At 43.9% G+C, this 19,382-nt stretch overlaps 1 protein-coding gene across 2 annotated transcripts in view; it reads left to right on the plus strand.

Moving 5' to 3' along the window:
• The window catches only part of LOC138676973 (stimulated by retinoic acid gene 6 protein-like), a 633,869-nt gene that overhangs the window by 431,243 nt on the left and 183,244 nt on the right, over positions 1-19,382 (plus strand). For both annotated transcript variants that reach the window (XM_069766703.1, XM_069766713.1), the window contains one exon: positions 12,435-12,510. In XM_069766703.1, the coding sequence (XP_069622804.1) occupies positions 12,435-12,510 (76 nt within the window). The remainder of the gene's footprint in view (positions 1-12,434; positions 12,511-19,382) is intronic.

Raw genomic sequence — 19,382 nt, forward strand, 5'->3', positions numbered from 1 at the left:
CCCAAACGCAGCTATGCTCCCCTGGTGTCACTCTCCTGTGCTCCACTCTCCTGCATGCTCAGTAAACACTGTTATTTCTTATTCTCTCAATCCTGGAGCTGCATCACCTCCGGCTGCATGGCCCCAAACACTTCTCTCTGCCTCAGACTGCTCCAGTCTGCTTTTAGGCACAAACTGTCTGATTTTCCTTCCAACTGACTAACTTTCCCTCCAGACCAGAATATATCAAAAGGGAAGTTCCCCCTAAACCAGGTTTAGTGCTCCCCCTTCTGGCCTGGCATGTGAACATGTTGTGTGCATTGTGATTACCTGATAAAAGAGATCTTCCTTCACTTCCAAGCGTGACATCACTCTCCCCGTGAGGAAAGTAATGCCACTGTAACAACCAGGACCAAATATGTGTATGTTTGATTTTTTTATTATTTTATTTTGAATGGGGCGAAAGAGGGGGGATTTGAACTTTTATATTTTTTAAATTTTTTAAATATTTTTGTAAACTTTTTTTACTTTTTACTTGCTTTAATAGTCTCCATGGGAAACTAGAAGCTGTAATCATCCAATCGGCTCTGCTACATAAAGCAGGTGCAGCCCTGCTCTATGTAGAAGATATGCTTATATCTATCTGGCTATGACAACCACAGGGGTCTCCTGCTGACCCTGGGTTGTCATGTGACATGGGCGCCGATGGGAGGAGCTAATGACGCGCCTCCTGCGCGTGCATGTTAAATGCCACTGTCAGAGTTTGACAGCGGCATTTAACATGTTAACAGCCGGTGGTGAATCGCGATTCCACTCGCAGTTGTTAGGGGCACATGTAAGCTGGTCAGATCAGCTGTCATGTGCTAGAAAAGTTGCGGGCTCATCGCTGGAGCCTGCACCAAACAGGGGGAGGAGTCCAATGATGAACTCTGTCTGTCATTGGATGTTAAGTGGTTAATGTAATATTTTTAGCAAAGTTTTCAATAACAATCTTCATTTAAAATAATATATTGACATGGGACAAAAGACATGAACAATATAAAAAATCCCCAAATTCTTTAAAAAAAAGCTTGGTTTTAAAAGGGTTATCCACTGCTGGACAAACCCTTTTACATGCCACCAGTATGCTGAATATTATTTAAAAAAGCATATGTAAAGCAGATGCTTCGTGGAACCACTACACCATGGACAAGGGAGTGCCTGCAGGGGCGTAACTAGGTCAACACCTGGCTTTTCACTAGAGCCCCTGATGGTGTGGTTAGACTTGTGCCACAGTTGGAAGCCAGGTGCTACTCCTGGACAGTTTCAGGTTCTGGTAACGCCAGAGTGGTTTCGGGTTCAGGTACCGCAGAGGCGATTTCTGGTTCCAGTACTGCTGGAGCAGTTTTAGGTTCAGGTATCACCCAAGTGGTCTGGGTTTCAGACACCGCCAGAGCTGTTTCATGTTCAGTTACACTTACCACCTGAGCAGTTTCAGTATAGTCCCATGCAAAACGGATACCGGAAAGCACAACTGTTCTGGGACAGGTTTAACTGGACTGGTACATGGATCTTATAACAAGGTAATAGCTTAAAAGCAGACTAACTACAATTATTGCTCAGACACCTCCTAACAGGTGGCGGTGCCTTAAGTACTAAGTGCCTCACAGCTATAGGCTAGGGGCACAATAGGAGTTCACTCACTGTCTCTTTAAAATAAAGGAAGTGCGCTGCCAGAGGACCTGTGAGGCACATGCTGATCCTGATGCACAGAAGCAGGAGAGCAGCTGGGGCGGTGAGTACCTCCGTGTCTCAGCAGGAACGCTGACACAGGTGTTAAAGTACGCTCCCAATGACCCCATCTTCTTCAAGTATGCAAGGAATCTCTCCAGAAGACATGAAGCATGGATGTTCTTTTTTGGGACCAAACCATTTCCGATCCACAAGGAAAAAGGTCTTCCATCTTACCTTTTTCATGACTAAGATGTTTTCAACCTCACAGGATGGTACCAGGATCCTCAAAGTAATGTAATGAAGCTGGGAGCTTCAATTTGTAAGATACTGCGTTGATATGCTTTATGAACTCAAATTAACTGATGAAGCCGGGACACAACTTGTAAGATGGCATCTTCAGGTGGATATATTTCAAAGAGAGCCCCATCTTATCTCCAGGCTGGAAGGTTTGTGGATTCAGATGTTTCTTGTCGGCATACTTTTTCATCCACTTGGAGGACTTCTCCAGAGAGGCTTTGATCTACCTCCAGATCCAAGAAAATTCTTCAGTGAGAGCAACGGCTGCAGGAATACCAGAAGAGGTCAATGCCAGAAGGGGAATACCTGGGAAGTGACCATAAATGATGAAGAATGGTGACTTCGCGGAGGACTCAATGACATGATTATTATATGAAAACTCCGCCCAAGGTAACAACTGGACTCAGTCATCGAGATGCAGATTCGTGAAATGCCACATGAATAACAGGGCTTCAGCCCTGCTATGTGTAGCTAAAATGATCATCTGCTCTCGGCCCTGTGGCCAGTGCTCATCCCACTTATCCAGCAATGGCAACCACAGAGGTCTCCTGCAGACCCCGGGTTGTCATGCAACCCATTGGCGACCTGCGGTCATGTGAAATGGGTGCCGATGGGCAAGGTTTGTGAAATGCTTATGGCTCGAGCATGTTAAATGCAGCTGTCAGAGACCAACAGTGGTATTTAATGTGTTAACGGCCATGGGTGAATCACGCTTCCAACCATGGCTGTTAGAGGCATACGGAAAACATGGGGGCACACGACCTATACCTATACGTCATAGGTCTTGAAGGGGTTAAAACCCTTAGTTTTCTCACTAGCTATATCCTTTTAATGGCCATTGAGTAAGATGCTCCCAAAAATACTCCCACCCTCAGACACTGAGTATAGTGTCCCTACAGTGAATCCCTCCACACAATTTCACCCCACACCTATAGTACAGAACGTAATGTCTCCACAGTGCCTCTGACACAATATAATACCTCCACGATATGATGCATCTAAAGTGCCCTCTATAGCATGATATCCCCATTGTACCACAAACAGAAACACAGTATCATGGCCCCTAGACAGTATGATGGCCTGTCAGCATGTTACTCCGCAGCTCCCTATTCAGTATGAGGGCCCCCACAGACCCATACTCAGTATGATGGCCCCACAGCCCACCCACTCAGAATGAGGGCCCCCACAGTTCCCAACTCAATATGGCTTTAGTAATTTGCTTTATCTTAAAATTCCCTGATAGAAAGCAATGTGAGTGACAGGAACGCTGAACAACATCTTCTGTCATCACCCTGAAATTAATCATTTTTCAGGGTGGTGACAGTTTTGGGGTGGTGCTGATGTCAGTCACCCTACCTCTATCACTGCCTCTGAAGATGTTTAATTTCAGAAAACACTGAAGAAATGCTTGGTTGCACTAGAAGCAGAAATTTCACCTACTGCACTCCAAAAGCAATAAATGTGAATATCTCTGTAATGGAGCGACACACTGCAAAAAGGAAAACAGAGGCAAAATCAATGGAGCTCATACATTTTTATATTGTATTTAACACAATTTTTAGAGCAAGTTACAGGTTAAATTCATAAATCAAAGAAAGAAAAGTAGGTGAGAAGGTGCACAGAACTGTTTGGATATTCCACAGGAGGACCCAGCGCGTGTACTTGGTTTAAACAGTTCTTTTATGCTTTAAAGGAAGTCTCTTATCCTATTCGTACCTTTTTGGAGTGTGAGAGAAAACTAGAGAACCTACAGGATATCTTTAAAAACTTACAACCAATATGCAGATGTTGTCCTTAGTAATATTGATATGTAAAATTAGTTTCAAAACAATAATGCCCTACCACCATTCCACATACAGTCATATCTTTTTTCATCAATAAAGAGAACAAAATCCCCAAACACTGCACACTACAATTTTTTTCTGCTTGTGGCCAATACAGTGGCATAACTCGGAGCTATACGTAGGGGAATGTAGCACATTCAATGTATGCTAATAACATGTGATCTGAGCTTTAGCCAGTTTTTCACCTTTGACCAACTGATTGTACTGTAAACCTTGATTATCTTAATACTGATCTTTCCTTTTCCTATCTCACCAGGGGTGTGTTAGGTCTGGAGCATGACATTAAGCAGGTCTTATAAAGGTACCTTCACACATAACGATATTGTTAACGATATCGTTGCTATTTGTGACGTAGCAACGATATCGTTAATGAAATCGTTCTGTGTGACAGCGACCAACGATCAGGCCCCTGCTGGGAGATCGTTGGTCGCTGAACAAAGTCCAGAACTTTATTTCGTCGCTGGACTCCCTGGAGACATCGCTGGATCGGCGTGTGTGACACCGATCCAGCGATGTCTTCACTGGTAACCAGGGTAAACATCGGGTAACTAAGCGCAGGGCCGCGCTTAGTAACCCGATGTTTACCCTGGTTACCATGCTAAAAGTAAAAAAAACAAACACTAGATACTTACCTAACGCTGTCTGTCCTCCAGCGCTGTGCTCTGCTCTCCTCCTGCACTGGCTGTGAGCCGGAAAGCAGAGCGGTGACGTCACCGCTCTGCTTTCCGGCTCCCAGACAGTACAGGAGGAGAGCAGAGAAGCCGAGCGCAGCGCTGGAGGACAGACAGCGGTAGGTAAGTATGTAGTGTTTGTTTTTTTTTACTTTTAGCATGGTATCCAGGGTAAACATCGGGTTACTAAGCGCGGCCCTGCGCTTAGTTACCCGATGTTTACCCTGGTTACCGGCATCGTTGGTCGCTGGAGAGCGGTCTGTGTGACAGCTCTCCAGCGACCAAACAGCGACGCTGCAGCGATCCGAATCGTTATCGGTATCGCTGCAGCGTCGCTTAATGTGAAGGGGCCTTAAGAGATTTAAGATTTCAACATTTAAAGGTTTAATGTTAAAGTTAATTGTTGTACTCTAATAGTAACTGTAAATGTGATCACTATGTTCTTTTTAACACAAAAAGCTCAAGCTCGGTAGTTAACACTGTTTTCTCCAAGTAGAAAAATCTGATTTCTGGGCATAAAATTCAAAGCATAGGAGATACTTTACTTATATTGGTCATTTCTCGATGCAGTTTGTTTGTGAAGGCTTTACACCTTTTCCACTTCAAGGAAAGTGGCCCTTAAAGGCTCTAAAATACTTAAATATAACAGAGCAGGTGTTTTTGCTATAGAGATATTAATAATAATAATAATAATAATTTTTATTTATATAGCGCCAACATATTCCGCAGCGCTTTACAAATTATAGAGGGGACTTGTACAGACAATAGACATTACAGCATAACAGAAATACAGTTCAAAACAGATACCAGGAGGAATGAGGGCCCTGCTCGCAAGCTTACAAACTATGAGGTATTGTCTCGTTGACAAAGAACATCATCGCAGTAGCCAATCAATTAACCAAAACACCAAGACCCAAGCAGCAGCAGCAGGGAGCCAGCGCTGGACCTGGGGAGGGTGAGTAATGGTTTTGTTATTTTAGGTGTTTTAGAGCCTTTGAGGTTCGCTGTCATAAAAGTGTTTTAGCTCAAAATATCCAGACCCCTTTTTTGCAATTTTGCACACATGTTGGTTTACTAGCTCAGCTTTTCCTACAAATATATAAAACCCAATATGTACACAAAGTTTTATATATATATAATTCAAATTCTCTGAAAAAAGGCCAAGAAACCAAAAATTCTGGTGAACTACAGGTCCTTCTCAAAAAATTAGCATATAGTGTTAAATTTCATTATTTACCATAATGTAGTGATTACAATTAAACTTTCATATATTATAGATTCATTATCCACCAACTGAAATTTGTCAGGTCTTTTATTGTTTTAATACTGATGATTTTGGCATACAACTCCTGATAACCCAAAAAACCTGTCTCAATAAATTAGCATATTTCACCCATCCAATCAAATAAAAGTGTTTTTTAATAACAAACAAAAAAACCAACAAATAATAATGTTCAGTTATGCACTCAATACTTGGCCGGGAATCCTTTGGCAGAAATGACTGCTTCAATGCGGCGTGGCATGGAGGCAATCAGCCTGTGACACTGCTGAGATGTTATGGAGGCCCAGGATGCTTCAATAGCGGCCTTAAGCTCATCCAGAGTGTTGGGTCTTGCGTCTCTCAACTTTCTCTTCACAATATCCCACAGATTCTCTATGGGGTTCAGGTCAGGAGAGTTGGCAGGCCAATTGAGCACAGTAATACCATGGTCAGTAAACCATTTACCAGTGGTTTTGGCACTGTGAGCAGGTGCCAGGTCGTGCTGAAAAATGAAATCTTCATCTCCATAAAGCATTTCAGCCGATGGAAGCATGAAGTGCTCCAAAATCTCCTGATAGCTAGCTGCATTGACCCTGCCCTTGATGAAACACAGTGGACCAACACCAGCAGCTGACATGGCACCCCACACCATCACTGACTGTGGGTACTTGACACTGGACTTCAGGCATTTTGGCATTTCCTTCTCCCCAGTCTTCCTCCAGACTCTGGCACCTTGATTTCCGAATGACATGCAAAATTTGCTTTCATCAGAAAAAAGTACTTGGGACCACTTAGCAACAGTCCAGTGCTGCTTCTCTGTAGCTCAAAAGTGGCTTTACCTGGGGAATGCGGCACCTGTAGCCCATTTCCTGCACACGCCTGTGCACGGTGGCTCTGGATGTTTCCACACCAGACTCAGTCCACTGCTTCCTCAGGTTCCCCAAGGTCTGGAATCGGTCCTTCTCCACAATCTTCCTCAGGGTCCGGTCTCCTCTTCTCGTTGTACAGCGTTTTCTGCCACATTGTTTCCTTCCAACAGACTTACCATTGAGGTGCCTTGATACAGCACTCTGGGAACAGCCTATTTGTTGAGAAATTTCTTTCTGGGTCTTACCCTCTTGCTTGAGGGTGTCAATGATGGCCTTCTTGACATCTGTCAGGTCGCTAGTCTTACCCATGATGGGGGTTTTGAGTAATGAACCAGGCAGGGAGTTTATAAAAGCCTCAGGTATCTTTTGCATGTGTTTAGAGTTAATTAGTTGATTCAGAAGATCAGGGTAATAGGTCGTTTAGAGAACCTTTTCTTGATATGCTAATTTATTGAGACAGTTTTTTTGGGTTATCAGGAGTTGTATGCCAAAATCATCAGTATTAAAACAATAAAAGACCTGACAAATTTCAGTTGGTGGACAATGAATCTATAATATATGAAAGTTTAATTGTAATCATTACATTATGGTAAATAATGAAATTTAACACTATATACTAATTTTTTGAGAAGGACCTGTATATAAACTTTTGAGCACAACTGTGTGTATATTTGTTTAATTCATAGTTCTTTATTCTTTAGTTTTACTAATTAAACTTAAAATAGAAATTTTAAACGGGTTCCATATGGTGTTTTAATATGAAAATTGCCTCTTCAGAGAGAAAGAAGACTTGAACTCCATAGCGCCACCTGTTGGAAGTAGCGATCCTACAAGTCAGAATCAATCCTTTAACGAGTCTTGCAATATGATTTAGGATAAAAGCCAAATCCGAATCTCAATTTGCAGACAGTGTTTCGGGCTGTTGGCCCTCATCGATGCAAAATATGAGCACTGATTTGGCTAAGGCCGGTATCACACATATGCGACATATGGCCGAGTCTCGCAGGTGAAAACCCAGCTCTGGAGCGGAGCATGCAGCCGCACAGCAATACATGGAGCTGCACGCTCCGCTCCGGAGTGCCGGCGCCAGAGCTAGGTTTTCACCTGCGAGACTCGGCCGTATCTCGCGTATGTGTGATCCCGGCCTTAGTGAGAGTCTCTGGACTGGGGTAACGTTTCTCCTTGTGGAGAGTGACAAACCAGCTCTGGCTTGTCAAGCTAAGGAGGCTTATTCGCCATGCAATGCTCCTCTGGGAAATTAAATATGCAAATTACCTCTTCAGAGAGAAAAAGGACTTGAACTCTATAGCGCCACCTGTTGGAAGCAAAGATCCTACAAATCACAATCAATGCTTTAACAAGCCTTGCAATATGATCAGAATCTCAATTTGCAATTTATTGCGTTTTAGTTATTTTCAAATTTAATAAATAAAGTCTTGTGAGAATAGGGCCGCTATGATTACGACAGGTTGGGATAGTGTTTTTATTTTTCTTTGCATTTTTTTATGTGTCTATGTACATCCATTTTTACAAAATATGTCTCCCATAAAATTAAAATAGTTTTCTGGAGGTCTCTGACAATTTGGTACCAGTCTTGCACCTGTTAGAATGCAAGAGCTGTTATCCTGATCATCGCCTGTGTGTAGCAGAGGCAATCAAAGTACTGCAGCTTCTAGTCTCCCATGGAGACTATTGGTGACAATCAATTAGTATAAAAAGGAATTACCTCGATAGCTAAATGGCGTAACAAAAGTCAGAATTACTTTTTTTTGGTCGCAACTACATTGCAATAAAATAAAATAACGGGTGATCAAAAGATCGTATGCACACCAAAATTCAAGAAAATGTTAGCTCTGCACGCAAAAAATAAGCCATCACCCAGCTCCAGGCATGTACTACGGAGGACAGAGAATGAACTTCAATCCAATATTGCAGCCAGCATGCAGCCAGCGGGTAAGGAAAGGGTGAATCAAAAACCAAAAAAACCTGCCTCCATGGCTGAAGATTGTTCCCTCCAAATTCAGGTGACAGTGTCCCTTTAAATAACCATTTAGCCAATCTACCCTAATCCAACACACCCTTCCTTTGGTTTGGATGGGACGCCATGTTGCGTTTGGAGAGCCAGTGATGTGCCTAAACATTGAAACCCCCCACAAATGACACCATTTTGGAAATAGACCCCCTAAGGAACTTATCTAGAGGTGTGGTGAGCACTTTGACCCACCAAGTGCTTCACAGAAGTTTATAATGCAGAACCGTAAAAATAAAAAATCATTTTTTTCACAAAAATTATCTTTTCGCCCCCAATTTTTTATTTTCCCAATGGTAAGAGAAGAAATTGGAACCAAAAAGTTGTTGCACAATTTGCCCTGAGTACTCTGATACCCCATATGTGGGGGTAAACCACTGTTTGGGTGCGTGGGAGAGCTCGGAAGGGAAGGAGCGCCGTTTGACTTTTCAATGCAAAATTCACAGGAATTGAGATGAGACGCCATGTTGCGTTTGGAGAGCCACTGATGTGCCTAAACATTGAAACCCCCCACAAGTGACACCATTTTGGAAAGTAGACCCCCTAAGGAACTTATCTAGATGTGTGGTGAGCACTTTGACCCACCAAGAGCTTCACAGAAGTTTATAATGCAGAGCCGTAAAAATAAAACAAAAATTTTTTCCCACAAAAATTATTTTTAGTCCACAGTTTTGTATTTTCAAAAGGGTAACAGGAGAAATTGGACACCAAAAGTTGTTGTGCAATTTGTCCTGAGTGCGCTGATACCCCATATGTGGGGGGGAACCACCATTTGGGCGCATGGGAGGGCTCAGAAGGGAAGGAGCGCCATTTGGAATACAGACTTAGATGGAATGGTCTGCAGGCGTCACATTGCGTTTGCAGAGCCCCTAATGTACCTAAACAGTAGAAACCCCCCACAAGTGACCCCATATTGGAAACTCAACCCCCCAAGGAACTTATCTAGATGTGTTGTGAGAACTTTGAGCCCCCAAGTGTTTCACTACAGTTTTTAACGCAGAGCCGTGAAAATTAAAAAAAAAAATTCCCCCCAAAATTATTTTTTAGCCCCCAGTTTTGTATTTTCTCGAGGGTAACAGGAGAAATTGGACCCCAAAAGTTGTTGTCCAATTTGTCCTGAGTGCGCTGATGCCCCATATGTGGGGGGATCCACCGTTTGGGCGCATGGGAGGGCTCGGAAGGGAAGGAGCGCCATTTGGAATGCAGACTTAGATGGAATGGTCTGCAGGCGTCACATTGCGTTTGCAGAGCCCCTAATGTACCTAAACAGTAGAAACCCCCCACAAGTGACCCCATATTGGAAACTAGACCCCCCCACGAACTTATCTAGATGTGTTGTGAGAACTTTAAGCCCCCAAGTGTTTCACTACAGTTTATAACGCAGAGCCGTGAAAATTAAAAATAATTTTTTTCCCACAAAAATTATTTTTTAGCCCCCAGTTTTGTATTTTCCCAAGGGTAACAGGAGAAATTGGTCCACAAAAGTTGTTGTCCAATTTGTCCTGAGTACGCTGATACTCCATATGTTGGGGTAAACTCCTGTTTGGACACACGGGAGAGCTCGGAAGGGAAGGAGCACTGTTTTACTTTTTCAATGCAGAATTGGCTGGAATTGAGATCGGACGCCATGTCGCGTTTGGAGAGCCCCTGATGTGTCTAAACAGTGGAAACCCCCCAATTATAACTGAAACCCTAATCCAAACACACCCCTAACCCTAATTCCAACGGTAACCCTAACCACACCTCTAACCCTGACACACCCCTAACCCTAATCCCAACCCTATTCCGAACCGCAAATGTAATCCAAACCCTAACCCTAACTTTAGCCCCAACCCTAACTGTAGCCTTAACCCTAACTATAGCCTTAACCCTAGCCCTAGCCCTAACCCAAACCCTAGCCCTAACCCTAGCCCTAACCCTAGCCCTAACCCTAGCCCTAACCCTAGCCCTAACCCTATCCCTAACCCTCACCCTAGCCCTAACCCTAGCCCTAACCCTAACCCTAACCCTAGCCCTAACCCTAACCCTAGCCCTAACCCTAGCCCTAACCCTAGCCCTAACCCTAGCCCTAACCCTAACCATAATGGGAAAATGGAAATAAATACATTTTTTTAATTTTTTTTATTTTTCCCTAACTAAGGGGGTGATGAAGGGGGGTTTGATTTACTTTAATAGTGGGTTTTTTAGCGGATTTTTATGATTGGCAGCCGTCACACACTGAAAGACGCTTTTTATTGCAAAAAATATTTTTTGCGTTACCACATTTTGAGAGCTATAATTTTTCCATATTTGAGTCCACAGAATCATGTGAGGTCTTGTTTTTTGCGGGACGAGTTGACGTTTTTATTGGTAACATTTTCGGGCACGTGACATTTTTTGATCGCTTTTTATTCCGATTTTTGTGAGGCAGAAATACCAAAAACCAGCTATTCATGAATTTCTTTTGGGGGAGGCGTTTATACCGTTCCGCATTTGGTAAAATTGATAAAGCAGTTATATACTTCGGGTCAGTACGATTACAGTGATACCTCATTTATATCATTTTTTTTATGTTTTGGCGCTTTTATACGATAAAAACTATTTTATAGAAAAAATAATTATTTTTGCATTGCTTTATTCTGAGGACTATAACTTTTTTATTTTTTTGCTGATGATGCTGTATTGCGGCTCATTTTTTGCGGGACAAGATGACGCTTTCAGCGGTACCATGGTAATTTATATCTGTTTTTTTGATCGCGTGTTATTCCACTTTTTGTTCGGCGGTATGATAATAAAGCATTGTTTTTTGTCTCGTTTTTTTTTTTTTTTTTTCTTACGGTGTTTACTGAAGGGGTTAACTAGTGGGACAGTTTTATAGGTCAGGTCGTTACGGATGCGGCGATACTAAATATGTGTACTTTTATTGTTTTTTTTTTTTTATTTAGATAAAGATATTTATGGGAATAATATTTTTTTTTTTTTTCATTATTTAGGATTTTATTTTTTTTTTACACACTTGTAAAAAGATTTTTTAACTTTTTTACTTTGTCCCAGGGGGGGACAATACAGATCGGTGATCTGCCAGTTTGCATAGCACTCTGACAGATCACCGATCTGTCTGAGAGCAGTGCAGCGTTACCAAGTGCCTGCTCTGAGCAGGCACTTGGTAAGCCACCTCCCTCCCTGCAGGACCCGGATCCGCGGCCATCTTGGATCCGGGACTTTCTGCAGGGAGGAAGGTAGGAGACCCCCGGAGCAACGCGATCACATCGCGCTGCTGCGGGGGTCTCAGGGAAGCACGCAGGGAGCCCCCTCCCTGCGCGATGCTTCCCTGCACCGCCGGCACATCGCGATCATGTTTGATCGCGGTGTGTCAGGGGTTAATGTGCCGGGGGCGGTCCGTGACCGCTCCTGGCACATAGTGCCGGATATCAGCTGCGATAAGCAGCTGACACCCGGCTGCGATCGGCCGCGCTCCCCCCGTGAGCGCGGCCGATCGACTATGACGTACTATTCCGTCCTTGGGAAGTAAAGCCCACCCCACATGGACGGAATAGTACGTCTAATGGCAGAAAGGGGTTAATTTGGAAGAATTTGTCCCATTTTCATCTATTTGTAGATTAGTGCATATTATGACACAACTGACAAGTCTCATCCCAATTTGCTATTTTCTATTCATGGTCTATAGACATAGAGTAAATGTAATAATTTTATATTAATTATATTAATAAGATCAATATTTCTTTAATTCTTCTGTGGGAAGTGAATTTCATTTCTTTTATGTTTTTACAGAACAACCCATGAAAATGGCACCTGTCATACTCTAATAGATACATATTTGTTTCTCCATTATTCACTCATTCCTTCGGTGAGTATAATTTTGCAGAGGCAGAACAATTAGTGAAATAAGAATCATTCTTTGAACATGAAAGACATCATTTAAAACTTATAAGGCTGCAAATCATAATAATATCTCAATAATTATAGATAATATGTAGGCATCATTTGTTTAAGACACATTATAATATTTGGATAAGCCTCTTAGTAAGAGGAGTGGTATAGCTGCCAACTAGGGCTGCAAGATGGAATACAGCAGAGTATTATGCCTCTCAGTATTAGGGCTTGTTAACACTAGCAAATTATACATTTGTGTGCCGGATGTGTTATCATCAGATATCAAATGTACAGTATCATACCTCCCAACTTTTGAGGAAGGGAAAGAGGGACAAAGTTAGCGACATGCGCAGCGCGCCGCAGCAAATTTTAAGCCACACCTCTGACCACACCCATTTCACAACTAGTCATGTCCCAACCACACCCATTTAGCACTTCTGATCTCAATGTTTCGTAAACAATAATTATAAACAAAAAAATATGGCCACACAGTGCTCCATACTGTATAATGGCCACACATGATGCTCCATACCGTATAATGGCCCCACATGATGCTCTATACTGTATACTAGCCCTAAATGATGATGCTTACAGTGTACTGGCCCCATGTGATGCTCCATACTTTATAATAGCCACATATGACACTCCATACTGTATAATGGCCCCAAATGATGCTGCATACAGTGTACTGACCCCACATGAGGCCTAAATCCATCTATTTGACATGAAATAATATATTTATTGTATTCACTCTTGATGGTTTTCTTATTAACTGTGTAACCACTGAAAATTTTAAAGCTTCACTATATGTACCCTTTTTTGGGGGGAGGGTGAGTACTGTCCAATTATGAAAATTGATTGTAGCACTAAATTATAGCATTATAGCTGCCATTTGTGCAGTTGTTATCTTTATTAAAATGTAGATATCTTTCTCCATCATTCATGCAATCAATACATACATACATATGCACACACATGTACAGTATATAAATATAGATATCAGGTGGAGAGACAATGTCCCGAACACGGCAATTCTGGAACAAACTGGGCTCTGCAGCGTTTACGCTTTCCTGCTAAAAGTCCAAGCCAGGTGGGCTGGACACGTGGTTAGAATGCCTGACAGCCGACTACCGAAACAACTGCTGTATGGAGAACTGTGCCAAGGAAAGCGAGCAGTTGGGGGGCAGAAGAAGCGCTATAAAGACTGCCTTAAGGTGTCTCTCAAAAACCTGGAAGTCAACACCAATGAAAGGGAAGAGCTTGCCCTGGATCATCCAGGTTGGCAGGGCAGGATCACCTCAGGAGCACGTGCAGCAGAAGATAGGAAAATCTTTGACACAAAAAGAAAGTGATCTGTCCGCAAGGCACAAGTAGAATCTGGTGTACTGACTACATCTGCTTCCTTATGTCAAGTATATGGGAGAACCTTCAGGGCCCGGATTGGACTCATCAGCCACCTCCGGGCCCGTAACTACGAATTCTCTTCTATCCCAGAAGTCATGGTCATCTTCGACTACGAAAGATGAACATCATCACATATGCACACATATATACAGTATATATATATATATATATATATCTGGAAAAAACTAAGAGACCACTGCACCAGAGTACACCTCATTCTACTTAATGTGCTTCTGATTAGGTGTTCAACTGAACCAAATCTTATTTAAAGAAGGAGAGTATAAGAAACACTGCTGTGGTGTTCACAATCCTCTTGCAATAGGACAAGCTGGATGACAAAACAAGTACTAATAATATCCCAAAAGTAATAGGAATGCAAAAATAACTTTTAACCATGCCAAAGGCATTGAAAAGAAAAGTCTTGAGTGAGGAAAAGAAGGGCTCAAATTCTGGCTTTACTAGAAGAGGGACACCGTGAGCGTCATGTTGCCTCCATCCTTAAAAATTCTAAGACTGCTATCCATTACAACAAGGACAAGCAGCAAATACTGAGGACAACAAAGCTACAGTCCGGTAGAGGGTGAAAACGACTGTCCAATGACTGGGATGACCTTCATCTTATTCGAATGTCACTCAGCAACCACAGGATGACATCAAGTGACCTACAAAAGGAATGGCAAATGGCAGCTGGGGTGCACACCAAGAACAGTTCGTAACAGGCTCCTAGAGGCAGGACTCAAGTCATAAAAAGCTAGAAAAAAGCCTTTCATCAATGAGAAGCAAAGGAGAACCAGGCTGAAGTTTGCCAAAGACCATAAGGATTGAACCATAGAGGAATGGAGTTAGGTAATCTTCTCTGATGAGTCTAATTTTCAGCTTTGCCCAACAACTGGTCGTCTAATGGTTAGGTGGAGACCTGGAGAGGCATACAAGCCACAGTGTCTTGCACCCACTTTTGTGGAGGATCGGTGATGATCTGGGGATTCTTCAACAAGGCTGGAATTGGGCAGGTTGTTATTTTCAAAGGACGTATGAATCAAGCCGCATACAAGGTCAAGCCGCATACAAGGTTATCCTGGAAAAACAGATGATCCCTTCTGGTCAGTCAATGTTTCCCAACTCTGAATACTGGTTTTTCCAGCAGGACAATGTGCCATGCCACACAGCTAGGTCAATCAAGGAGTGGACTGCTGCTGGAGTCATTGCTTCAAAGCCACCACACACAGACCTATCCAGGACATGGGCTACTTGGCACCTGTCCACACTGCCAAAAGTACCAATACCCGGCTTAAAAAAACAATATCACTGTGCATGATTGGCTAGCAAACTCACCTGACCTTAAACCCATAGAGAATCTATGGGGTATTGTCAAGAGGAAGATGAGAGCCACCAGACCCAACAATGCAGATGAGCTGAAGGTTACTATCAAAGCAAACTGGGCTTCCATAACACCTCAGCATTGCCAGGAAGGTTCGCACTCTGTACCCACACACTATCGCTTCCCACCCAAACTGAGCTGATTCCTGCATATTGTTGCCCTTTTTTGTCCTCCACGCTCCCTGGTCTTAAGTTCAAAAGTCTCTCTGGGGAACTAAACTGTCCCCCGTGCAACCCGGGTGACAGCACCGATGGTTCCGGACTCACTTTGGAAAAGGCACGCCGCGACCATCTCTCTTCCTTACATTCCCCCTTCTTTATGCTCGCCATTCCACGGGTGAGATTTCTTGCAGCAGGCGTTTGCATTCTCCTATTGATTCCACAATTTGTCGCTAGACGAAATGTTCCTGATCAAACCTGTTAGGGAGTCTTCCTGCAGTTAAGCGAATCAGAGTGACGTAAACTGTAAGTCTCTGTCGAAGTCCAAGTGGTTGGATTTGGTTGCACCGACAGGACTGGTGACACTCCCAATTCAGGTAGAACAGTCATTTCTGGAATTACAGAAGTCTCAGGTGTCTGTTCTTCTTTCTCTCCTACTGGCAATTGTTTCACATCCTCCTCTTCCTCGACCTGAATTAATGGAGGGCTTCCGAGAGGAGAAACCTCTTCTTCTTCTTTTACATTCGGATCAGATACACATGGCCGGAACATGTTTCAATTAACCACTCGGGAAGGGGCACCTTCTTCTTCTTCGGGTCAAATGTTGTAGACTGGCCCTCCAGAGCGGACCCGACGTATGACCCGGTGTGGTGTTTCTTCCCACTGATAGCCGAGTTTGCCTCGCAAATGCTTGTTTCTCACCAGCACCCAATCTCTGGCCTATAGAGATGTCCCTCGCAGTGGGGCCAGTGCAACATGTTCCAACTCTTGAAACCTAGTTCGTACCAGGTGATACAGGGTCTGCAATTGATGCCGATGTTCTTGCACCCAGTTGGACACCCCCGTCCGTGGGTAGTCCTCCTATGGGTCCAGTTCCAGATCAGTAATCTCCTTGCCAGTCCTGCCGAAAAGTAGGGAGTAAGGTGTGTGTCCCATAGTGTTATGGACTCTGTTGTTATATTCCCATACCAGCTCTGGCACAAATTCCGGCCAACGAGCCTTACGATCCTCTTCCAGGGCCCTCAACATTTGGATGACAGTGCGGTTGAAACGTTCACAAGCCCCGTTGCCCTGAGGGTGATAAGGGGTTGTCAGCGACTTTTCAATACGATATAAACCATGCAGATCCTCCATCACTTTGCCCAGGAAGCAGGCCCCCTGATCTGGATGGATCCTCTTCGGACAATCATACACTTGGATGAAATTCTTACAGATAGTATGGGCTGCAGATTCTGCAGTTTGGTCTCTAGTTGGGGTTACTACCGCAAATTTAGTAAAATGATCCACCATCACCAAACAATGTTTGTATCCTTGGCAGCCTGGTCCAATTGTTACATAGTCTATCATCAACATGTCCATCAGTGCTAAAGTCACCACCGTTTGGATAGGGGTCCTCTGCTCGAGAGGCTTGGATAACTCACAGCTCCTACATTGCCGGGACACCTCTTCAACCGCTGTTTTCATCAAGGGATGATAAATTGTATTCTGCAACCAGCGTAAGGTCTTTTCGAGACCAAAATGTGCTCCTTCTTTATGAGCCTCCTTGGCTACTTCATGTGTAAGTGTCTCTGGGATCACCACCTGCCATATAACTGTCAAAGCTTTCTGTGGCTGAACTTTTCGGTACAGGAGCCCATCTTCCAGGTATAACCTTTCCCACTGTCGGAGTATTTGCAGCACTCCAGTGGTCAGGGCTTCTCTCTCATTCTTGCTGGGCAGTTGTTGTCGGGCTGTGCAAGTTCTCCATCTCAGTATACTCTTTGAGGCATTTGCCTGTACTTGGTCCAGCGTTGCTATCAACGTCCTGATAGTACCCCGGAAAACAGGAATTTCCTCATTCTCAAGTTCTTCATTCCGATTGGGACCAGGCTTCTCGCATGTGACTCTGGACAATGCGTCTGCATGGGTGTTTTCGGCTCCTCAACGGTAAGCAATCTTATATTGAAATTTTGCCATTCGGGCTACCCAGCATTGTTGTAGATCCCCTAATTTTGCATTTTCCAGATGAGCTAACGGGTTATTGTGGGTACGTACCAGCACTTCGGACCGTGCTAAGTATTCCGCAAATTTCCCTGTCATAGCCCACACAAGTGCAAAGAGCTCCAATTTGAACAAGATATAATTGTTGGGATTTTGTTCGGAGTCATGGAGGGAGCGACTCACATATGCAATCATCCATTCTTTTCCATCTTGGACCTGTGACAGCACCGTTCCTAGTCCGTGTAGGCTACCATCCGTGTGCAAAATGAAGGGCTTTGAGAAGTCAGCATAAGCCAGCACTGGTGCTTCCATTAGGGCAGTTTTTAGAGTTTGGAATGCCTGTTCCTGCTGTTCTCCCTACTGTATCTTCCGATCCTTTGCCCCGGACGGGACACCTCTCAACAGTTCCAGCAGTGGATTCATGATGTGTGTGAAATTCTTCACGAACCATCGGTAGTAGACAGTTAGACCCAAGAAGGTCCTTACATCCATTACCGTCTTCAGGGTAGGTAATAATAATAATAATCTTTATTTTTATATAGCGATAACATATTCCACAGCGCTTTACAGTTTGCACACATTATCATCACTGTCCCCGTTGAGGCTCACAATCTCAGTCCCTTACTGCTGTGACCTTCTCTGGGGATGGTCTTACTCCTTCAGCTGAAACTGTATGCCCCAGGTACTCAATCTGGGTTCGGAACAGATGGCATTTGGAAGGTTCCCACCTTTAGGCCGTGTTCTTGGAGCCGGCTCAATGCTTGCTCTAATCGCTGCAGGTGTTCCTCAAATGTGCTAGCATAAACGATTATGTCATCCAGGTATATCAGCGTGGCATCACAATTCAAGTCCCCCAGACACTTCTCCATCAGTCGCTGAAAAGTTCCCGGTGCATTTGCCAGTCCGAACGGCATTCAGTTAAATTCAAACAGCCCCATTGGTAATATAAAGGCCGTCTTTGCTCGTTCATATTCCGACATTGGTACCTGCCAGTAGCCGCTTGCCTGATCCAGCGTGGAGAAATACTTTGCATGTCCTATGGCTACTCATGAACGGTACAGGCATTTAATTTACGGTAGTCCACGCATAATCTGAGGGTCCCGTCTTTTTTTTGGACGAGGACAATCGGAGTGACCCACGGGCTCTGGCTTTCCCGGATCATGCCGTTCTGCAACATCTTGGATAGAATCCCTTTCACCTCCCGATAGAGTTGTAGAGGAATCTGCCGATAGCGCTCTCTTATGGGTGCCGTTTGCCCCATTAGAATCTCGAGGGTGATGGCGGTGGAGCAGCCAAACTCGTCTTAATGCTGGGCGAACACATCTCGATAGCGTCCCAGTAGGACTTCCACTTGCTGCATCTGAGTAAATATAAGCCCCAAAAGCTCGGCCCGCATTCGATCAAGAATTTTCCGTCCCTCTTTCTGTTGTAATGACTCTGACACAGAGGAAGCTTCTATAGCCACAATCCAAGGATCTTCTTTCTTTGTGGTCAATTGGATGGTCTGGGGGTAACATAAATTCTTCTGGCATGCCGACAATTTGGGCTAACTCACTCTTGGGAGACAAGATCAGTGGTTCTTCTCTCAGATTTATACAGCGTACTAGTACTTTTCCTGCGCTCACGGTAGCCAGTGTTCATACGACTAGGACCCCTGGCGGTAAGTTCTCCATATCAGTTGCCTCCAATTTTATCTCTACTCCTTCCAGGGGTGTGCAGGCCTGGACAGGCAAGGATAGCAAGGGCGGTCTGGGGTGTATTTCCAGTCAGCCTGCAGCTCGGATGATTACTTTTCCTAGAACTTTCCCTTCGACAGAGGCTTCTTGGGCCTGTGCTGACTATATCAATTGCTGGAATAACTTCCTCTCTGGAGTCTGTGGGCTCCACTGTCTTAAGAAAACAGTGCCTGGTGAAAGAATTCGGCTC

The sequence above is a fragment of the Ranitomeya imitator genome, chromosome 1, assembly GCF_032444005.1.
Source record: "Ranitomeya imitator isolate aRanImi1 chromosome 1, aRanImi1.pri, whole genome shotgun sequence".
In the NCBI taxonomy this organism is placed as follows: Eukaryota; Metazoa; Chordata; class Amphibia; order Anura; family Dendrobatidae; genus Ranitomeya; species Ranitomeya imitator.